The 25,053-nt window shown below is 38.3% G+C and overlaps 1 protein-coding gene across 1 annotated transcript in view; it reads left to right on the forward strand.

Annotated features, from left to right (window-relative positions):
* Positions 1–25,053, forward strand: part of LOC128871924 (dynein beta chain, ciliary) — a 141,884-nt gene that overhangs the window by 72,785 nt on the left and 44,046 nt on the right. The window contains exons 14-17 of the mRNA XM_054114105.1: positions 1,778–1,954; positions 2,034–2,408; positions 5,704–5,877; positions 9,281–9,553. Of these exons, the coding sequence (XP_053970080.1) occupies positions 1,778–1,954; positions 2,034–2,408; positions 5,704–5,877; positions 9,281–9,553 (999 nt within the window). The remainder of the gene's footprint in view (positions 1–1,777; positions 1,955–2,033; positions 2,409–5,703; positions 5,878–9,280; positions 9,554–25,053) is intronic.

Below are 25,053 nucleotides of genomic sequence, written 5' to 3' on the forward strand. Positions count from 1 at the left end.
GAGAACATTCGTCTTAAAAGGAAGGAATTGTGGGACAAGTCATGGTTCTTGCATCACGATAATGCACCAGCTCACACATCACGTCTTGTTCGCGATTATTTGAACTAAAATAATGTTAATATCGTTCCGCAAGCACCGTATTCGCCTGATATGGCTCCATGTGACTTTTTCCTGTTTCCCAAGCTCAAGTTGCTGCTCCGTGGAAAACATTTTGAGACAATTGAAGTCATAAAAGAGAATTCGAAGAACACACTCGAGCTTGACTTGTTTACAGTAGCACAGAAAACAAACTATGTGACATATCACGCTGAAATTTGCCATGTAAGCTTATAACAGTCCTACCAAAAAACAAAAAAAAATATTTTTGCTATATGTCATCCGCGGACCGTTTTATTGACAACGTCTCGTTCATATTTGAGCAGAAGGTATATATAATTAGCCCTTACACTCTTCGTTGGGTGTTTGATGAGCGTCTTGATATTTTTCCACAAATGGAGGGACCTACAGGCTTACGACGCCACCGAACGGCAGATGGATTTTTATGAGAAGTTTGTTTTTTTGTGGCAGTAATACACTCGAAGCCGCCGTAGCCGAATGGGTTGGTGCGCGACTACCATTCGGAATTCACAGAGAGAACGTCGCTTCGAATTTCGGTGAAAACACCAAAATTAAGAAAAACATTTTTCTAATAGCGGTCGCCCCTCGGCAGACAATGGCAAACCTCCGAGTGTATTTCTGCCATGAAAAAGCTCCCCATAAAAATATCTGCCGTTCGGAGTCGGCTTGAAACTGTAAGCCCCTCCCTTTGTGGAACAACATCAAGACGCATGCCACAAACAGGAGGAGGAGCTCGGCCAAACACCCAAAAAGTGTGTACGCGCCAATTATATATATATATATATAATACACTCGAAGGTTTATCATTGCCTTCCGAGGGGCGACTACTATTAGAAAAAACTTTAAATCATTTTGGTGTTTCATGCCGCATTCAATATCCCGCACTATTTGGACAACTGGGCAAAAGAACACAGATTTTGAAAATAAGTTAGCGTTTTTCAATTGTCTCGACTCATTTCATTCTGCCGCTGACGTGTAATATTTCCGGCAATAAAGAGTTGTCGGTGTTAAAACCATTTACCTATAATAAAAAAAGAAGCCTGTATTTATACCACCCTTTTGCGTCTCATTTACAATCAATGCCCACTGCCGTCATTGTAGATGAGTGTGTGATTTGCAAAATGTATTGGCTGCGTGTGCGCATTAAATTAAAATACCCAAATTAAGCGTCCATCTCTCATACACACAGCCGTGCACATGTATGTGTGTATGTTTAATACTTATGTATCGGCACAATATGTGGCTATGTGCAAAGTCCATTCGAACTAGTAAAGCATGCATTTTATTGCTTCACTGAATTGGTCAGCACCAAAGCACCTGCGTCACTCTATACAAATGTGCGAGTGTGAGTTGCATGCGGGCTAAGGATTGACCAACAATTCACAGATTTACAATTTCATATTGTTATATGAATATTTTTGTAGCTTTTTACTTGGCTAAATTGTGGTTAACGCGTTCGCAGCTGTGCCGAGTTGGCCCTGGGTAAAGCAGCAATAACTTCCAATTTCTTTATGGTGTATATTACTTACTTTTGCCCCAGTGTATCTTTTGTCGAACAAAAATACATACATACCTACATACATATGCACACATTTATGTGAGGTCGTTTTTTTCTTGATTTTGAATTTTTGTTTCGTTTCTATTTTAATCCGTTTAACAGATTGATCGCTACAATGAACACCATGAATCCATCGAGCAACTGGCCGGCCAACAACGCATAAATGGCTGGTTGAGTATTGACTTGAATCCGCTGAAGTATGCGTTACTTAACCATGTCTGCAAATGGGCGCACCTACACAAACGCTGGCTGCTACACTATGTAGAGCGTACTCTAAATGTAAGTTATCATGTTGCAACAACTGAATGCCTGTATAAGAAAATTTTTATGCGCTCTTTGTTTTTATTTCTTTTTCAAGGAGCTCACCAATTTCATTAGCCATGGCCTGGCAATTCTTCAATTGCCCGTAGGCACGAAGAACTTCCAACGCCTCCTTCGCGTGCTGGCCGTTATGGCACAAATTCGTAAGCACGCCTTCTATGCAGATAATATGTTCAAGCCTCTAAGGGATATTATTGCCTTGTTGAAAACATATAACGTTGAATTTGATCAGCAACTTTTGCGTGACATCGATCATTTACCACTACAGTGGAAGCATCTGAAGGATGTTGCTGCCGCACGTTCGGAGGCGCTGGAGAGTGCGCAGTGCTACCAGAAAGAGCGGGTTAATGCCATGGTCGTCATATATATGTGTCGCCTACAGAATTACGCTAAGCAGTTTCCACGTTTGCCAGTGAGTATGAGGTGGGGAAAAAATAATTTGGGGTGTTTCAAATTCATTGCAATTCCAATTAGGCTGCTTGCGAGGTGTGACAATCAAATTCTGCAAAATTAGTTACGACTGAAAAGAGATGTGAAGTCGATAACGCGGCTTGTTTGTCTTGTTTGGTACATGACTACCATTCGGATGTGCGCAGGTTGAAGTCACCAGGCACAAAAACTCAAATGATAGAAAAAGTTTTTTTAATGGGTGTCGGCCCTCGCCAGGCAATGGCAATTGTAGGTTCCATCATTTGTAGAAAAATATCAAGATGCACACCACAAATTGAAGGAGGAGTTGTAAGTGGGAATTATATATTATACAGGGTGGGCCATATAGCGTTTGCTTTTTGAACCACCTATTTTTTTGAGAATGCTAACACAAATGACATGTCGAATGTGTTCATAATTTACTAAAGGTTTGACATTTACGAAATGGGACGCTATACGCTTGAACAAAATTGGGAAATATTGAAAACCTATTTCCAAAGTGATGAGTCTTCTTCATCTTCCACGGTTACAGTAAATGGCGAGCGTTACCGTGACATGCTGAACGAGTTTTTGTTTCCAAAAATTGAAGAGGATGACATGGACGACATTTGGTTTCAACAGGACGGTGCAACTTGCCACACTGCCAAAGTTACACTCGAACTTTTGGCTACCGTTTTTGAAAACCGAATAATCAGCCTAAATTCCGATATCAATTGGCCGCCTCGGAGCTGTGATTTAAGCCCGTTGGACTATTTTTTGTGGGGAGCCGTTAAGGACAAATGCTATGCAGTCATTTGAACGATATTATTTTTCATTCATAAATGACAATGTTCAATCTTCAAAATAAAAAAAAATGTTTGACAAAATATTGATTAGTTTTTTTTTTTATAGCCGATTCAAAAAGCAAATTTTATTTGCAATATATATATATGTTTGTATATATAATTGGCGCTTACACCCTTATCTTGGTGTTAGGCCGAGCTCCTCCTTCTATTTGTGGCATGCGTGTTGATGTTGCTCCACAATTGGAGGGACCTGCAGTTTTCTGCCGACTCCGAACGGTTGATGGTCCTTTTTATGAAGATCTTTACCATTGCCTGCCATGGGCTAACCGCTATTAGAAAAAATGGTTTCTATCATTTGGTGTTTCGACACGGGGGGGTTTCAAGCCCGAGAATTTTCGAATAGTAGTCTCGCACAAACCCATTCGACTACGGCGGCCGCCAAATTTAACAGTTTTGTTTTTCAAGATAAATCTTCTCCGCCAGGCTCATTTTAGTCTTCTTCGGCTTCAATTAACTAAGAGGGTTCAACTACGACGACTGTCCATTGACCTCTAGTATATTGTCCTGGATTCACGCTTTGCTTACGGTTACGAAGCAGCGCGAAAACTCGAAAAACGATTGCGTCGAAGACACTGTCGATTTTCTTGGCCATTTCGGTTAGTCTTATGGTAAACCAACAGCCAAAATACTTAATCATCTTAGATTCCAAACTCAGCTGGAGGTCCAACGTAGAGTACAGGGGAATATAAAACTTTACACGTGTAAGAGAATGTTGGGTCTCCAACCAAAACTATCCAATTGGTTCTACACAGCCATTGTAAGGCCAATACTAACATATCCGGCACTAGTCTGGTGGCCCACAATAGAAAAGAAATACAACCAAATCAAGCTGAACAACGTGTGTCTTAACCACAGGAGCACTTAGCACCAGTCCTACTGAAGCGCTTAATGTACTAATACTACTATATATTACCATTAGACCGTTTTCCACCGAGAGCCGAATGGAGGAAAGGCAAAGTGATTGCTACATTCGACATTGAAATCTACACTGATGGTACTAATATGAACTGTTGGTGTTGGCCTCTGTTCGGAGCCGCTCAACATATCCAAATCAATCCGACTTCCTGAATATGCCAGTGTATTCCAGACAGAACTACTAGCAATCAGAGAAGGATGCAAATCACTAAAATACTACAAAGAAATTGGTGCAAGAGTAGCTATCTTTTCAGACAGTCAAGCAGCTATTAAGGCCTTAGATTCCAATTCCATTTCATCCAAGTTAGTTTTGCAGTGCAGAAAGGAACTAGAGCTACTTAGTCATTGGCTTCAAATTACTCTGATATGGGTTCCCGGTCATAGTAACATAGAGGATAATGAGATGGCGCATGAGCTAGCAAGAAAAGGTTCTGCACTAGACATAACAGAAGCAGTGGCGGTTGCTACCACTTTTAACACAATAAAAACATCCATTGCTTCGCACTACTATGCTTTAGCCGAAAGAAGGTGGAAGCAAATAAATACGTGTAGTGCTAGAAAGAAAACATGGCCGTCGTACAACCTGTTCAGATGCTCTCGGCCAAACATTTCACGTATAACTGTAACCCTTACAGTTTACTGAAAAGTAGGGGATCACTCAGCAAGACTTAACCTCCCTTTCAATCCCATCTGCAGAAGCTGTGAAGCGGAAGGGGTGAAAGAAAGTCTCTTCCACTATCTATGCGAAAGTCCAGGTCTAGCTAGAGCAAGACTTCGCTATTTTGGCAAGCCCTTCTTACAGCAAATCAAGGAAATCTCAGACATAGAGATAAAAAGTTTGCTGTTATACCTAGATCTAATGAAATGGATCTGACTTCAAAAGAAAAAACGAAAAAGCAAAACAAGACATCATCACACGAGAACAGTGGCGCTAGTCGCTAATTATGAATATTTTAGCAGCAATACTCAACCACTACAACAACAAGCACCTACAATTCTCTTTTTTATTTCATTTTTACGGAATTGTTTTGTTTGAAATAAAATATCACCGCAAAACATTTTCCGGGTTCATATAGCAAATTATGCTGAGTCAAGGCACATTGAACAGGTAGTAGCAGTAGAGCGTCTGATTTGATTTATTCCATTTATCTGGTCTAAATAGTCAAATTTTCTTTAAATTACTCTAAAGTGTCAATTTTTGCTTTTAGACTATGACATTGTAGGTAACAAAAGCAAGAATAAAATCATTTGCCCTTGTTTTTTGGTTCGGTTTTTGTTTTGTTAGCTCTAGCAGTAGACCTTAAGCTAATTTAAATTGACCAACGTTCAAATTTTCAGCGAATTATGGATTCCCCCTCTTAAGTTCCACTTTGAAAAGAATTATGTATAAAAATTATGTTGAAAAAAATTGGTGGACAACTAATTTATTTAAATTTCTAAATCGCAGTTTTCAAACTTTTTTCTTTACAAATACACAGCTAAACATTTACATTCACTTCACTCGTCTTCTTTTTCCAGTTCTTCTCTGTCCCTTGCCCCAATGTGTATGACCACTGTGATAAAGTTTGTGCGCGCTTGGATTACTTTGCTTCCCTTCATCGCCGCTACCTTCGCTATGCTACGCTGCTAGGCATTGATGCAGCGGATTCAACAATATTGCAGTTATGTGCTGCCGAAGTGAAACGCATTAAGGTGAGTGCGTGAGTTACCAACCTAACACTCTTGCCACTAGTTCTCTGGAACGGGACTCAACAACACACAAACGCATATATGTACATACATTGATTCTTTGTAAAAACACACAAACACATATAAATGTAAGAAACTGAAAACACTGAAATAAAAAATCTCTTCTGTTTTTGCATTCGATTTGAGCAGACGTTTTATGTACAGTGGCAAAATCCACACACACACACACATCATCCAGCTCCCGATGGTAACTCGTGCGAATAGGCATACATATTTACAAGCAGTCACACCCAGGAGGAAATTTGTTTACATAGCCGAAGTACTGAATTGTAACTAGCGTCAAACGCGTATTGTTGTTTATATTTTATAAGTTATTTACTTAGCTTTACTAAAGTTGGAAAATACTATAGTGTACTTAAAAAATTATATGCAAGGGAATATTTTACTTGGGAATCAGTAAAAATATTAGCCACAACAGACCATATAAGCCTTGAGATTAAGCGCAGACTAAGTATTGTTAACTGATATTTAGTGGCCGCTGTATCCGAATGGACAGCCAACAAGATTCCTGTCTATAGGATCAACTGTTAACCTCAGCACCAGAATCAAATGCGGTAGGCTAATCACCTATCCATATTGACAGCGCAATGATTTTCGTGACCCTATGTTGTAGTTGATACGGGTTCGAAGCCCACATGAAACATTCAGTTATAAGAAGACTCCAAAAACACTCCGTGGTTTGGCACATGTGGACTAAGTCTTTCCAGTTCGAGTTTATTTTTTAAACGCAAATTAATTAAATGAAATCCTCCAAAAACTTTCAAATATCAAATTAAGGAGTCGCACGAAGAGAGTCGCCTTGACTAAAATCTCAATTGCTTTCAAAAGGTTCCTCCAATCCTTGCTAATTAGGACGGGGTAAAAGTCACCGCGGCCGCCGCAGCCAAATGGGTTGGTGCGTGACTACCATTCGGAATTCGGAGAGATCGCAGCTTCAAATCTCAGTAAAACACCAAAATAAAAAAACAGTTTTTTTTTCTAATAGCGGACGCCGCTCGGTAGGCAATGGCAAACCTCCGAGTGTATTTCTGCCATGAAAAAGCTTCTCATAAAACTATCTGCCGTTCGGAGTCGGCTTGAAACTGCAGGTTCCTCTATTTGTGAACACCATCAAGAAGCACGCCACAAATAGGAGGTGTGGCTCGGTCAAACACCCACAAAGGGTGAATGTGCCATTTGTATACAGGGTGAACGATATGAAGTGTTACCTATTCAAAACACCATAACTTTTTTGTGTGAAATTAGTTTTTATACATTTCAAAGACAAAATTGTTCAAAAATGATCACAATTTTAGCAAATATTCACTTTAGCTCGATATGACCACCTTTTGCCTCAACTATAGCCGGTCAAAAAATTAGTTGCATGCTGCACGAATGTGATCTTGAGGTATTTTGGCCCATTCTCGTAGAATTGCTTTTTTCAGCGCATCCATACTGGTATATTTTTTAGTCCTCACCTTACTCTCCAAAATGGACCAGATGGAATAGTCCATCGGATTTGCGTCTGGCGAATTCGAAAGCCATTGTGTGGACGAAATGAAGTGTGGAACATGATTTTTTAACCATTCTTGGTTCACATAAGCTTTATGAGACGGTGCCGAGTCCTGTTGGAACGGCCATGGTCTACGATCGAAATGTTTGCGTGCCCACGGCTCTAAAGCAGCTTCAGAAAAGTTTCCCGATAATAAGTCGCATTCACTTTGACACCAGGCTCGATAAAAACGATTGGAGGGCGTCCATCAGCGGTCATTGCGGCCCAAACCATTACTTGCGATGGGAAATTGATTCGAGTGGCCATACGTAGGCTCAAATTCTCGTATGAGCGTTCGGTCAAGTAAACACAATCGTTTTGAGTGTTCATGAACTGCTCAATTGGGAAATTTTTTTCATCAGAAAACACTATGTTAGGAAATTCGCCACGTTCGTGCAAGCGCAACAACTCCTTTGCTCTTTCGCACCGAACTTTTTTTTTGCTGGGGTGAAAGATCGTGTGCTTTTTGGAACTTGTAAGCCTTGACCTTGAGCTCATTTTTCAATATGCGTCGAATGCTGTCTTGCGATATTTTCAGTTCGTTGTCCATTTTTCTTCCACTTCGACGTGGATTTCGTTCAAGTCGAGCCTTCACTTTCCGAACCATTTCTGGCGTTGTTGCGGTTTTTTTGGTCCACCTCCATAGCGTTTTGCAATGCTACCAGTATCATTGTAACGTTTTATAGTGCGATACACAAACATATTATTCACTTTGAGGTGACTGAGCTCACGAACAATGGCTGATTGTGATTTTTCAGCCAAATATAACGCAATCAAACTATTACGTTTGAATTCCATCACAGAAAAAAAATGCAACACAATTGAGACGCAAATGCTTTTGGTGGCTTATAAACAATATATTGAACTGTCATTTGAACAATTTTGACGTTGATGTCATGAGCTGTTTTACAGATACAAGCAGTGTGAAATTGGTAACTCTTCATATCGTTCACCCGTAAATATATAATGGTCACATTCTTCTTCTTCTTCAACCATTTACGCTGGAAGAGATCGCACGAGCCGCAGAATTTAATCGCTCAGGCACAATTTTTTATCCGAGCGTACAATTTCTAGCGTACGCCGATGATATTGACAAACTGTAAGAAACTTTCTTTTATTTAGGAACCAGCATTAACACCGATAACAAAGTCAGTCTTGAAATCCAACGGAGAATCTCTCTTGCTAACAAGTTCTGCTTTGGGCTAAGTAGGCAATTGAGTAGTAAAGTCCTCTCTCGACGAACAAAACTAGCACTTTGTAAGGCTCTTATCATACCCATCCTATCGTATGGCGAAGAAGCTTGGACGATGACAACAAACGATGACCCGTCTCTGGGAGTATTTGAAAGAGAGATTCTGCGATGAATTTTTGGACAATGGCGATTATTGAGGCGATGAAATAATGAGCTGTATGAGTTTTACGACGACATAGACAAAGCGCAGCGGCTACGTTGGATGGGTCATGTCGTCCTGAAAGTATTCGATGCGGTACCAGCTGGTGGTAGTAGAGGAAGAAGAAAACCTCCTCTAAGTTAGATAGATCAGGTGGAGAATGACTTGGCTTCACCAACTGGCGCGCTTTGTTAAACTCGTCCAAAATCGCTTAAGCGGTTATCGCGCCAATCAAGAAGAAGAGAAATGGTCACATTGAAAATTACTATATTAATTTTGCAACGATATCAAATATTTTACTCCCACGATTGTACGTTCATGTGGCCTTACACATAACTACCATTATATCATACATACATACCTATGTGCCACACTTGCCTTCGTACCCATGCATACATATACGCAATTGTGCCTTTCTTTGCAGCAACTGTGGGACTATGTCTACGTCATTGAATCGTGTATAGTGGAGTGGCATGCCACACCGTGGTATAGCATCGACACGGACGAGTTGGAAACTGAATGCAAAAAGTTTACACGCGATCTACGCACTCTCGACAAATGCATTCGCGATTGGGCGCCCTATGCTTACATTGTAGATATCCTGAAGGAGTTGATGGCATCATTGCGCGCCATTACAGAGTTACAAAATCCAGCTATCAGCGAACGGCATTGGCTTGAGTTAATGCAAGCAACCAAGGTAATTTGGATGTACGAGTATGGCGACACTACGGTGCACTTTTCATACATACACACAAAAACATGCCTGTATTCCATCACTTACCTAAAACACAGCACATTTGAGGTAGGGACTGTTTTTGAACGAAATTAGCTTCGATGAGGGGGAGGGGGATGCGAGCCATGACCTTGAAAGTAATATTTCAAGTCATGAAGGTGGTCGGAAGCAATCAACTGATGAATGCTCGAAATGTACTCTTGCGCTTACATAACTTACATACTTTATTACGTTATAATATTTGCAATATTGTTTAGGCTAAATTTTGTTTGTAGACTTTTTATAAAAATATGATTCATTATAAAACTGAAAACTATCAAAGCTTTTGCACGAAATTCACAAATATTTATTAAATTTCAACAAACTTGTATCAGGGTTTGCAACTGTTTAATCAGTATATTTAAAAAACTGGCGGCCACCCTAGTCGAAAGGATTGGTGAGTGACTACCAGTCGGATGTGCGAAGGTTGGAATCTTCGTGCATGAAGCAATAAACTGAGAGAAAAAGTTGTCTCTAATACCGGTTGCCCCGCAGCAGGCAATGGCAAACCACCAATTGAATATTTCCCATGAAAAAGCTCCTCATAAAAAAATCATTTTCCGAACGGTTTAAAATTGAAGGACCCTGTAATTGTGGAATAACATTAACAACATAAATAGAAGGAGGATCTCGGCCAACACTCAAAAAGCGTATAAACGCCAACTATTATATATATATAAATATTTAAAAAAAACTTCTGAGTATGCAGTTTTCCAGCCCATTCAATTTCAGTATAATGAAGTAAATTTTAATCCACTCAAATATAGCGTTAATTTTTAACAATTTTTAATTTTTTGGGGTTACAATGTTTAAAATTTTCTCCATATAAAGCATAGTTCAGAAGTCTTTTGATGAACTATATGAACTATTATATATTTTTATGAAAAATTTACAAAAAAATCAGGCATGTAATATAGGTATTACAAATATTGTAAAAAGATGTACGAGTATTAACTTCAATATGTAAGCTCAAATGTATATTCTCAAGTTGCTTCAAATTTCTTCCGTTCACATTAGGCGTTGTGAAGCTCGTTAGGTTAAACGACTGCCTTTGCGAGGAGGCCACTTAGACAAAAATTTAAAATTTGTTCGTTGTGATACCATACAGGGGGGAACGGAGTAGAAAAGGAGAGGAGGAGGATCCAGACAGGTGGAAAAAATGAAGAAGGGACTTGGATTAGAGGATGATGACCAACAGTGGCAATTTACGTTTTTATTAACCATTTTAAGCTACTGATGAAATTCACCAGGTGTGTGATATTGAAACCCACCATATCCGCAGGTGTACCAAAAAACTGAGAGCCAAGATGTCTGAATCTTAGCCCGACGAGAGCGCGGGTGGCTGAGAAGAAGGTGCTCAGATAATTTCACCTCATCCTCTAGACAGCTTTTTGCAGAAAGGACTTGCAGGAATCCCAAGCCTCACTGCATGGACACCTAACGGACAGTGTTAGGTGAGAAAACCTACCAAATTCCATAGTTGTGGCTTTCTTAGCCTAAGAAGTTCTCTCGCGCGCCCCTGATGTACTCGTGGTCAGAAGGGCCTCGCGACTTTGCACGTTTGCGCTCCAACCCAATGCTCGCTGAACTGACGCGAGGCCTATCTTTCAAGTTCTCAAGGGAGCTTCAATTCCCTCATATAGCGATGAAGCCGTCACCAAGGTACGCAGTCTAGCCAGCTCAGCGGCCCAGCAGTTTCCTGTTATACCACTGTGATCGGGAACCCAAATGAGCCTAAGATCGCGTGTGAAGAGTGTACCATACTGTACTCAAAAATTCGTGGTGTACCGTACAGTCGTAAATAATCCATAAAAACCGTAGACATTTTTTTTAACTGAAAAGGACGTGGTGTTCTTGGTATTGGTTCATTCGGAACTTTTCATTTACTCGCTCTATGTCAGGATTGCGTGTCGTCGTCTCCAGCAATGTATACAGCCTTGAAAATCATGTATTTGGCAATATCTCTTTTTTGCATAAAATTCAGGTCCCTTCAGACTAACTTTGGAGCAACACGGTGCAAAGACAAATCTTTAACTATAATGTCCTGAACGATATCTCTTTTTTGCATAAAATTCAGGTCCCTTGAGACTAACTTTGGAGCAACACGGTGCAAAGACAAATCTTTAACTATAATGTCCTGAACGATATCTCTTTTTTGCATAAAATTCAGGTCCCTTGCGACTAACTTAGGAGCAACACGGTGCAAAGACAAATCTTTATCTACATATAATGTCCTGAACGGATCCATAAGCAATGTTCAAGTCTTTTGCCCGTCTCGATGGTTAATTTGCGGTTATTGATCAATTTTTCTTTTACTTTATTAATGCTTTCATTAGTTTTCGATGTCGTCGGCCTGCCACTACGTTCGTCATCCTCGATGGACTCTGTGTTCTTTAGAATGTCACTACCGAAACAATTTCTCAACATTTCTAAGGTTTTCGCACTATTGAACCGTTTTTAACGATTAATTTAATACAAACTCGTTGTTGCAAATTCAAATCCATTTTTAAAACTGTAAAAAGTCGAAAACACGTGCAAAGATAGATTTACGCAAGACTGCGTAACTTTTACAAATGTCAAGCAATGGCGATAACATGTTTTTAGTAATGTTAGTCACAGATATGGCAGCCCAACAAAAAAAAACACACAACTCAAATCAATTGGCTTAGAGCGTCACCTGGCGATTGTTCTGAGAACTTTTTGATCAAGGTGGTATAAAAAATACAACACTTTTAATAATAAAATCAAATTTCTTACTACTAAGCAGGCTCTTTACACTTTATATTAGTATAATTTATGTAACTTTTTTCTTCCACCTGCATCGTGGGCGTCTGCTTAAAACAGTTAAGCCAACATCACTCCGTTGAGTATTTGGTGAGTTTTTATAATGAAAATTATTTTCTAACTTAACTTTTCGTTATATTGAACTTTATTGATACTATTATGTATTATATAATACTATTATTAAGCATATAAAGAATCACTTACTCATTATATATAAAATTAGAGTGATGTTCTGTGAATCTTCTTCGGCCAATATTTTTGATTCTCCCGTTTTAAACCACATGAGACATTCTGTATATAGTTCCGTTTCTGTTACTTCGAGCATCGACAACTGCTATTTTTCTTTTAATTCTTCTTTACCTGCAATACAGTAAACACATAAACGCATTAACTTTAAATTTTAATGGCGGCCCACAGTGCGGCCGATTCCCAAAAAGCTGGCCAAAAGTCGAAAAAAAAAGATTTTCAAAATTTTAAGATCAAATTCGTAATCAGCGACCCTGAAAACATAAATTAACATGCATCTTGATTATGTTCTAGAATATACGCTATTTCACGTGAGGGGGTGGCCAATAGGGGTGGAACGGGGTGGATTTTCAAAATTTTAAGATCAAATTCGTAATCAGCGACCCCGACAACCCCCGAGTAAGAAATTTTGAATCAATTACTTAATTTTTTGAGTTTTGGCCAGCTTTTCGGGAATCGGCCGCACTGTGCGGCCGCCGTAGGCGAATGGGTTGATGCGAGACTACCATTCGGAATTCGGAGAACGTGGGTTCGAATCTGCGTGAAACACCAAAATGAAAAAAAAAGTTTTTTCAGAAGAATTGTGCCCGATCAGTTCACACTTATTCTTACACTCATCCGATCAGTTGTTGCTCAGAAAGCAACGTAGCAACATAAGCAATAGTTGGGCTAATTTTTTATTTTACAACCAACACAATTTTGTCGGCAACAAACCACCGTCACATCTCCTGTTACGTCAGCAAGTTGGCCGATTCGTTCAAATTCACTGAGAACCAGTTGAGGGTTTGATGTTGGCCATAGCTTTTGAATTGTTTTCACCATGGTTGCTGCGCAGTTACTTCATTTTCTGTGAAGTTATTTTGTTTTTCTTCGCCTTCCATTCGTCTCCTGTCTTTCCTACGAAAAGAAACTAAATGTGACTGTCCCAGGACAGACGAAATGTAATGCAGGGAGGGCATTGGACTCCTGGCATGTAGTTTGCTACCTACAATGTAATGATGAGCTTTTTCACTGGATTGCGTATGGGATGGCAATTGACTGCAGTGCGTGCGAAATTCAATTTACGGAGAGCTAATCGCTACCCGCCAACTGAAGGAAAGCCACCTAGACATCGCCGCGGGCACCAGCTACTTCATTTCTAAAATGTCTCATTTACATAAATTAACCTTTTTTTAAGCATCATAAATGTAAATTAGCTTCCGGAAATACCCATATTCTTAAAACTGAAGATTTGAAACTCTCTGCTCTCTTTACCTACATAAATATATGTGCAAGTAACAACGACTCATTGAAGGATATACAATTAATTTCACCAAAAATGCTACAAATTCTACACACACACACATTCGCATGGTTATATGTGATCATATGCGTGTTTATTTCTAGATTAGAGTGAGTAACAAGTTTACATGTATATGTGTGTGTATGCGTTATCACTCATCCGCCGGTACAAGCATTTAAAATGTAATATAATGAATGTAAATAGTTTGCAAATCTCTCTATGTGGCATCCAGCTGAGGAAGAGCTCCGACATTAGCAAATAATACACAAGTTAGAATTACGTTTTCAATTAAAGACAAATTCTCAAACCAAAATCACGTAAGCAGAGCCTCATACTACACGTTCACATTGCAGTAAATTGTAGATAGATTGCCTCCTTGTTGATAATTCAGCAGCTGCCCAAAATTATTCAGACGATTTATCTACATGTCAAATTAACCAACCGTATCATTTACTTGATTGCAACTGTTCTGCTCACAAATGCATAAACTGCCTCATAAGGCAGAGAGAAACTACGCATGTGCATGTATGTATGTATTTACATATGTATGTGTAGTTAGTGCACACTAATTAATTTAGAACTTTTTGGCTATGTATATGTACATACATTTTGTATTTGCAATTGATTGTAGGAGCAGAAAATGGGAGAAAAGCAGAGGATTGCCCATATTTTTATCGGAACTATAATAAAAACGTCCTCTAATCTAAAGTTAGTCAAAAAAGAAAATAAAAAAGAGTTAAGTGTTCAAAAACTCTTGCAATGTTGACAGTGGTATACGGTGAGAGTACACTAAGTCAGAAAACTGTTTACAAGTCGTACAAACTTTTCACAGAGCTAGGAGCACGTGGCAGCGAAGTTCGTTCCATAATTGCTGAACTTTGACCAAAAACAATGTCGCATGAGCATCGCTCTGAAATTGTTGAATGACCTCAACAATGATCCAGATTTGCTTAAAAGGCTCATTACTAGTGACGAATTATGTGTATATGGTTATGACATCGAAACCAGAGCGCAATCGTTCCAATGGAAGAGTCCATGAGAGCCCAGAGTTGATAGCAGAAAATCGCCGAACACTTGCTTTATGTACGTATGCCACTCACAAACAAACTTCGGGACGGAATTTTACTCGAAAGTCGAATGTACGTAGCACGCGAAATTTGAAACCTTCACCTTATTTTTTAATACACCTCGTATGCCAATAGCCGTGATTAAATACAAATTATTCAAAGTATATATTTTCCGCTAACGCCTTCAAAACTATTTAATTAATTTTCTTAACCGTAATTTTGAAGGTCTTGATCACAATGAAGAGAATAAGACGATGGTGTTAGTTTTCTCTCAGAAAATTTTACAATATCAGTTGATTTTCGTGTCATCACACTGGTGCAATTGCTGATCAGTGTGACCAGATTACCATTTTCATAACTTGATTTAGTATTTTTTTTTGTTCTATAGCCTACGAGTTCGGTTCATTCTTCCTGACATTTTTCTAGCCTCTTTTAATTAAACTGTGATATTTATAATGATATAAAATATCCATTTACCTTTCTTTCCCTGGCAGGCAATGGCGAACTTCTGAGTGTATTTCTGCCATGAAAAAGTTCCTCATAAAAATATCTGCCGTTCGGATTCGATTTAAAACTGTAGGGCCCTTCATTTATGCAACAACATCAAGACGCACGCCATAAATACAAGGAGGAACGCGGCCAAACACCTACCAGAAATGAACGCGTCAATTATTTATTTTTTTCTAGTTACTTTTACTGGTCACATTGACGGCGATGTGTTGTTAATTATTCGTATGTTATATGCGTGTGGCATTTCTTCGCTTTACTTACATTTTTTCCAAATTTGTTCTTCTTCATCTCCTTCGAGCAGTCAAATATCTTTTTCGCAACTGCCTTTCGCCTAGTTTTGGATATATCATAAAAAAAGCGTTAAAATGCCCACTGAAAGAAAAAAAAATATCAAATTTTTATTAAATTACTTAAAGAACCTTGTAGGCGTGACAAATCTCGTTTACTGTGTGCGTGTTTTATAATAAATGTGTTATAGTTACTTAGAATTGTCCGTATTGAAAAAACAGAGTTTTAAAAATCCATGCATTTATTTATGTTAAGAGAATTTCCTTAAAAAACTTATCGAAAAACACTTTTTTGCTATATTTGAGGTCCTTTTTTCATTAAGGTCGTTATGGGTTCTTGACTATTCTCTGGTATTTTTTTTCGGATATTTTTGCATAACCTCGAAATTTCGACTTTCAAAACATCAAATTTAATAAGAATCAACCAATTTTCAATAGCAGTAAAATCTTCTCAGCATAGTTTTTAAGAGTGGCTTCTTATAGTCTTTTTTGATTATGCAAATTATTTTTTAACATACAGTTTTAACTTAGTAAAAAAGAAACAAACATCAAACTCAAAAATTTTCGATGTCAAATAAATTTACTTTGAAGCCTGAGCACTAAATACAAATAAACCAATCAACACAAAGGCGTATACATACAACACATAAATTCATTTGACGTTCCTCGCAATCCTTGTAACAGTCGGTTCTCTACTTAAATGAAATAAACCAAATTTTAATAAAAACATTACTTTTTAATATAACTTTGGTAATATTTGTGAAATCACAAAATACATAAATGCAAATACACCTTAATTCATGGCTTATGGCTACTGTATGAACATCAATGTATGTGGATGTATATGTAGGTCGTTAGCTGAATGTCAGTGCGTATGAGTGATATTAATAAAAGCTTCTAATGATGAATTTGAGTTAATGCATCAAATAAGCCTCTCAGCAAGCTTACCTGTATACCTGTGTGTTGTATATAACTGTACTCGACATTTCTCATTAAGTAAAAATTAATTTCCCAAATTATGCTGCAAATGTTCGCTCATTACCAAAGGATATTTGCATTTACGCTCAGTTTTGCGAATGTATTTTATTATTGCAATAAGAGCTCTTATATGTAGCTATAAAATTCGTACAAGTATTAGTTGCTGCAAGTATTTTCAAGACATATTACGAATAATTTGTGGCAAATAGAATATTTAGCTAGAAGCAGTGAGGAAGTTAAGGACCCCTTAAGAAAGATACTTACATATGCGCAGGCGCGCAACCAGAATTTTTATTCGAGGGGAGTGTGTTGGCCTTTGTATAAAATCCTCTCATAAATTTTAATATATTTAAAATAAATAAATATTTATAGGTTTTCTAGGTAGGTAGGATAAAGTACCAGACTGGCACTCCTGAAGTTAGCACTAAATCGCCGTTTTGAGACCATTTTGAGACCTGCAACGGGGAGATATCTACAGTCAACGAGAGCTACTAATGTAACGGACACGGTTGATGGGATTTAAATTGGAGCACTGCCCCAGGCTGTCCAAGAAAGGAGCACGCAGTGATCTTAAGGGTATAGCCGCCAATCTCGGACATTTACAGCCCGGATTGAACAGTTCTCCCCCTCAGCTTCTGCAATAGGAATAAAATGGTAAACTTAGCTTTTCTGCGGGTGTGCCGATCGTCCAATGAACGGCAAACACAGCCACGGGTTTGGAAACTGAATGGCGTGGAGTGCCCAGGACTTTCTGCGTTTATTACACTATGGCCAAAGAGTTTTCGGAATAGCACTCGAGAAATAAAGCTCCATCTGATCTGAGAAATAATTTGCGCAATTCTTCTTTAATAACAGTCAGGTATGCCAATGAGCGGGTGGCTGGCCTCTGAGAAGTTTTCTTACAATACTTTATTTCTAAAAAGTGAGAAAAACTTGGAAAAAGTAATACATATTCAGGTATATAACCTCATATGTGCACTAGACCATAACGAAAAATAAATTTGCCGTATACCCGTGAGTTTAAAGTACTTTTGCAAGCTAGGTTAGGTTAGGTTAAATGGCTGCCCTAGCTTAGGGCACACTTGGACAAATATTGGAAATCCGACCGTTGTGATGCCATGCATGGGAGAGGAGAAAGGAGGAGGGAAGAAAGAAGGAGGCTTGGGATTAAAGACAATGATGACGATGCATTTTATGACGGCGCCGACGGTGGCTGATTTGCATTCGTAGTTAGCCGCAACAAGCTACTGATGAACTTCACGAAATTTATGATATTTAGACCCGCTATATCTGATGTCACCCCGCAGATGTCTAAGTCTTTGCCAGACGAGAGCAGGGCAGCTGAGAAGAAGATGTTGAAATGATTCCACCTCGTCCTCAAGACAACTTATGAAGAACAGCTTACGCGGTCTTGAGGCAATCCCAAGTCTCACCGCTCGAAAACCTATCGGAGAATGTCCGGTAAGGATACCCACCAAATTCGAGAGCTGGGGATTTGTTAGCCTTAGGAGTTCCTTCGAGCGTCCCCAATCTACTCGTGGCCAGAAGGATCACGCGACCTTGCACATTTGCGCTCTAGCCCAGCGCTCGCTGAGTTGACTCGAGGCCCATCTTTCCAGGAGCAGACCACAGGTTCTTAAGGGAACCCCAATTCTCTCATTTCGCGTCGAAACCGTCGCCAAAGTACCCTGTCTAGCCAACTCATCAGCCCAGCAGTTTCCCTCTATGCCGCTGTGACCGAGCAAGCTAACTTTGGAAAAAAAATTTTCGTCAAATGCAGGCAGATCTTAAAGTGTAATATGTCTATGTTTTTGTCGCAAGGAGCCATTTTTTTTTTGTTTCAAAGCTCAAGTTATTTGAGGTCTGAAACTTGCTCCCAGATCTCAGTTCCTAACATTCTAACGTACAACCATAACGTAAGCAAATTAAAGCTCACTAAAAACCATTAAACTTTTGCTAAGGAAGTATTTTGATTATTCCAGTAAAACTATTTTGAGCAAATTTTTTACTGTCGAAAGTAGGGATGCACTTTATACATTTTTCTTTATATTATTTAAGAACAGAGTTGGTTGGTTGGTTAGTTAAAGTGGTGATGCATCCGGAATCCAACTAGCGCGAGATGTTGCTACATCCTTGCTACCAACTTGTTTATATCCAGTCTGTGCGATTTATAAACCTTATTCGGTTGTTCACGTCAAAGCCAGACAGTTGTTCAAGACTCTCGAACAGTGGTTTGCCAAGGATTGACATTCTCTCATTCCATAGGGCAGGAAATGGAAAATCGTTTCCTTTTTCTCCAGTTTTTTACAAGTGTGACAGTATGTCCTGTGAGGGATGCCCATTTTGACTGCTTGTTCCCCGAGAGACCCAAAGCCGTGAGTCTCTGGAGTCGTCTGGAGACTTAAGACTACCGTGAGTCTCCAGACAGCCCGTCGCTTCATGTATATCAATGACGATGATTGTTTGAGGTTGTAGGTGGGTCATAACATTCTGCTAATTTTGCATTTCGTCTGGCCTCTCCATCTACAATCCGCTATTCGGAGGTATTTTAGGGAAATTATATTCTTGACTGCACCTAATGGTGTGAATATCGATTCTGCAAGAGCGTTATTCGTGGCAGATCCCCTTCTTGCCAGTTCATCTGCTTTTTCGTTTTCTTAAATGTTCCGATGTATCGGAACCCAGATTGAGGTAACTTTATGGTTTTCACTCAAGGTGGTCAGGCTATACTTTCCACAAAGATTAAATTAAAAAAGGTTTTTTTTTTTTAATGAAAACATATTAAATCCAAATCACAATGGAACAAAAAATATATATCTTTATGAAAAAAATTGTAATTTCATTTTTGCCCGTCGCCTGTTTCTGTAAATTTTTCTAAAGTTGAATCGGCAAAGTAATGAAAATTATCTTTAATTCTCACAAAATATTATGTAAAGAACTGATGGAATAATTGGTTTGCATCCCAAAAACCCCTCTTGGTTGTGCGTATGCGTATGTTAGTGAACTCTGCAGCAGAACTAAATAAATTTTAACTAAGTGGGGCAGTGCAAACAACAAAGAAAATCAAAGATATTAAATTATTTTCACAACATTGCTAGATTTTATTGTTCATTTGATTAGTTACCTATTAAATCTTTTTTCTACTCATATTAAACCTATTAGTTGAACTTATTAGTAACCTATTAGTTACTCATATTAAATTCTTTCCAAATTGTTTATTAAGGGCAAAAGGACACTTATGAATAGTAAATAATGGTGGGTTTTTTAAAGCACGCAGAAACAATTCAATTCCTCTAATATACTGCAAATTTTTTAATATTTAGTATTTATAATTAATTTTGAGTCTACACGTTGTCGTTGTCCCAAGAGCGTTGATGCAATTATGTACTACGTCTTCCAGTATACTACTGTGCAAAAACTAAGATGAATTTATTTGTTAAACTTCGCGGGATTAAAATTTCACTCTAGTTATTTTTTTCATGAGTTGGCAGCACTGTTAATAACACCTGGCCCAACTTTCATGTGAATGTCATTATCAGTAATATATTTACGCTTGTGTTTACCAAACGACCAAGAGTGCATTTTTCGATTTTCACAATATCTGATTTGATTGAGCAGAGAAGTGCCATCAAATTTTGTTTGCGGAATGAAATTTCGGCTGCGGAAACGTTTAGCATGTTGCAGAAGGCATTTGGTGATTCGACCATGTCGCAGAAAAATGTTTATAAGTGGTACAAAGACTTCAAAAAGGGTCGAGAACGTGTTGATGACTTGGAGCGCTCCGGACGACCATCGACGTCAACAGATGACCAACACGTCAATAAAGTGAAGGAGTTAGTGCTCAAAAATCGTCGGTTGACTGTTAAAGACCTTACTGATATGATCGGAATATCAGAAGGATCCGTGAAAACCATTTTGAAAGACCATTTGGGCCTACGAAAAGTCAAATCTCGTTTGGTACCGAAAACTCTCAATTTCCTGGAAAAAAGTCGTCGCGTTGATGTGTGTGAAACAATGCTTTCAGACTATCAGGACAAGCGCAAATGCATCATTACGGGAGATAAGACTTGGATTTACGCTTACGACCCTGAAACAACCGACCAATCAAGCGAATATCGTGCTAAAGGCGAGGCCAGACCGAAAAAAGCACGTCAAAGTCGTTCAAAAATAAAGGTCATGATGACAGTTTTTTTCGATTTTCGTGGTGTGGTGCGCTATGAATTCATTCCACCTGGCCAAACTGTTAATAAGGAATATTATTTGAGCGTTATGCGTCGTTTACGTGAAGCAATTCCTCTAAAAAGAACAGAATTATGGGCCAACAACTCTTGGTTTTTACATCACGATAATGCACCGTCTCACACTATATTCGTTCTTCGTGACCATTTCGCCAAAAATTCCACGCATATCGTTCCGCAACCACCGTATTCGCCTGGTTTGGCTCCGTGTAACTTCTGGCTATTCCCAAAACTCAAGAGACCACTCCGGGGAACGCGTTTCGAGTCGATTGAGGAGATAAAAGCTGAATCGAAGATGGCTATACCGGAAATGGACTATTTGGCATGTTTCGGGGATTGGAAAAATCGTTGGCATAAGTGTATTTCATCGAGAGGGGATTATTTTGAAGGCGATGAAATTGATTTACAAGAATAAATAAAGATTTTTCATTTTACAACCAAATTCCCCTTACTTTTTGCCCACAGAGTAAAAATATTCAGCACCGATCTGACTTCAATCGCAAAAACTCGTATATATTGAGAGTATCATTATTGTAATTGTTTAATTATTGGAAAAATGTGGCCGAGTGATGTCTCCGACATGCAAGCCATATAAAGCAGAAACTTTTGAAGGGTTCAGCTGCTTATAAGCTTTCACCCGGCACGTCGTTGCCGGAAAAAAAAACTTATTTTATTGAAAGAGTTATTTATTTTGTTCAGCTATAACATAAATATTGCTGGCTTATATTCTTTCAGTACTTCAGTAATAAAAAATCGTCTTATATAGGGAATGACACCCACTTTTCTGAATTGTTAAAGTACTAATTTTGTATGTCTTTGTACCAAATTTCAATATTCAGGCACGAATAGTTCCGAAAAAATGTAATATAAAAAACTTGGTTTATATTTTCAATTAATTTTACTATGCCTATATGCTTCCAGAAATTGCAAGCAATAAGTTGACGAAGTTTCATTGCAAACCGATGCTTGGTTTAGCAGCTTTTAAAATACGTACAGGCAAACAATTATTCATTTTTATAAGGGTGGTTAAATTTTAAGGGCCGATGTTGAATGTGAACCACACCTAAAAGTCATTTGATATTTTTCAATTTCAGACTAACTCAATTTGAACCATCGAAAGATACACAATCGAGCAACGCGTTAAAGTTATTTAGACTTATTATGAAAACGGGCGTTCAAATCAAAATGCGTATCGCGCACTTCGAGATTTGTTCGGTCGATTTAATCGTCCAAATGTGCGTACTATCAGAAAAATTGTGCAAAAGTTTGAGCGGAGATGTGAAAACACCAGTCCATGCTCGTATAGCTCGTACTGCAGAAAATATTGCTGCTGCTCGCGATAGTGTGATTGAAGAGCCGTCCACCTCAACTCGTCGTCGGACGGATGACGGTGCCACTTGTCACACAGCTAACGAAACAATGGCTCTTTTGCGCGAAAAATTTGATGGCCGAATAATCTCACGTCGCGGCGATGTCAATCCATGTTCCATTGAGCCATACCAATATTATCATAATAAAGAGAAATGACAATAATTTCTTAAAAAAATTGTATTTTATTCAAAAGCAACACCGGCCCTTGAAACTTAACCAACCTTTATAAGAAGACTAGCAAACCCGGCCCGTTTCGCTGGGCACACTAAAATAGAATAGATATGGTTTAGAACAGAAAAGATATGGTTTTCATATTATTTATTTCTTTACTCTTTATTCAAGCGCTTTGGCATAAACAATATTTTTTGTTTTTCTATTTGTTTTTGAGTAAATATATAATGTTTTTGGCTTCCCAACACGTGAACGGCGGACCAACGTATAGTTGACCATGGGTGAATACTGGTTCTTCTAAATTCATCCCGCATATTTCTAAAGTTTGCCCTTGTGATTTATTGATAGTTATTGCAAATGCTAAACGAATGGGCAGTTGCAAACGGTTGAATTCAAATGGCAATTCAGGTGGAATCATTGGAATTCTTGGTATTAGAACGTCTTCATTCTTGAATTTGCCAATTAAAATAGTTGCTTGGATAGCATTATTCATCAATCCTTTGACTACTTCATTTTGTTCTTGACGTTCTTCTGATGTCGCGTTATTTCGTTTAAAAGCCCAAGACCACATGGTCAGGATTATTTTATTTTGTTGTGATTTCCTTAAATCATCTCTTTTCTTCTTAAAATTGTTGGCAATTTGCATGATAAGACTATTAATTTTTTCATCAAAGTTACGCATTTTTCGTGCTCTTCTTTTGCATCCTTTAACAATTTCTTTTGTTTTTTCATTTTTTTTTTTTTACCATTTTTTTCACTCATGGTGTATCGTAGCTTATCGCATATGAACCGAAAAAATAAATCCACAAAACATAATTTCACTTGAACATTCGGTTTTCACATTAGATTCTCAAATTTCGTAAGAAATTATTCACTGTTCCAAAATCCACTCCAAAAAAATTCACTTACGTCTTCTCCTTATGGCGTCCAAATCAGAAAGAAATATTGACACATTGTAACTCACACTGTCAATTTGACAGTTCAGTTCCGACCCAAGCGTTAAAAAAGTAAACGACATTATGGCTGGTTCAAAAGAACGCTGTACGCGTTGCCGGTGTTCCGAATTGCAACCAAACTTTACGAAACCCATTTTCAATACTTACTTAACAATGAGTGTAAGTTTGGTTTAATTCGGTGCAAAGACACGGCGGGTCCACGTTTTGGCATATATTTCGAGACCCTAGTCATCAATAGGTATGAAAATTACCCCGTATTAAAGCACTTATCAACAGCTTCCATTTGCTACCCATATTGTACAAACACATCCTAGGGTTACCCGGGTCCACGTTTTGGCCTATTTCTCGAGACCCTGGTATCCGATTCTTAAAATTTCAAAACACAAACCTTCTCCACATGTGTCTCTTCAATGTGGAAAAGTTTGGTTAAAATCGGTTGAGCCATTCTCCGTAAAGCTCATCACAACGCGAAAAACGGCTGAATTTTTATATAGATTATTAGACATTAGATTAGATTAGAAGACATTTGTAATGCAATTTTTACAATTCAACCCTCTGGATGTAGATGGATTTCCCGCAACTCTACTCTAAAATTCATCAGCTTTAGTCGAGCCTTGAAGGTAATTTTTAATAAATTGTTATATTCTCGGACTTTTTTTGGTGTTTGCACCTTGCAACAATAACACCTATCTTTGAAAGTGGCAATAAAACTGTTTATTTCCAATATTTCCAAAAATTTTGAATACGCATTTTTCTATTATTAAAACGTATCAGCTTAGTTTTGTTGTTGGGAGATCTACATTTTCAAACTCGCTATAAAGTAATTAGTGAATTTTACCATTCGGAAATGCGCAGGTTCGAATCTCCGTGCATGAAACACCAAGCGATGAAAAAAGTTTTTGTAACAGGGGGCATCCCTCGGTAGGCAATGGCAAACCTCCGAGTGTATTTCTGCCATGAAAAAACTTCTCATGAAAAATATCTGCCGTTCGGAGTCGGCTTAAAACTGTAGGTCCCTACATTTGTGCAAAAACATCGAGACGCACACCACAAATAGGAGGAGGAGCTCGGCCAAACACCTGATAGAAGTGTAGGTGCCTATTATTTATTTATTTTAAGTGTAGATGAATAAACAAATAAATATTTTTAATACTATTTCAGTCTACAGAAAATGTTCTTAAAGACTAATTTACTTAATTAAATATGGTAAGCAGATCATCAAGATCATGTTTATCAAGCTTACATTTAACAACATTTTCATTGAAGTTAATGACGTTATAATAATTGTTATACAATCGTGATGATCGCACAAGAGGTTCATTAAATGCATAATTAGTCATATTATTATATATAATATATATATACAATATAATTAGCGCGTACACCCTTTTTGGGTGTTTGGACGAGCTCCTCCTCCTATTTGTGGTGTGCGTCTTGATGTTGTTCCATAAATGGAGGGACCTACAGTTTCAAACCGACTCCGAACAGCAGATATTTTTAAGAGGATCTTTTTCATGGCAGAAATACACTCAGAG

The sequence above is a fragment of the Anastrepha ludens genome, chromosome 2 (genome assembly GCF_028408465.1).
Source record: "Anastrepha ludens isolate Willacy chromosome 2, idAnaLude1.1, whole genome shotgun sequence".
Classification (NCBI taxonomy): domain Eukaryota; kingdom Metazoa; phylum Arthropoda; class Insecta; order Diptera; family Tephritidae; genus Anastrepha; species Anastrepha ludens.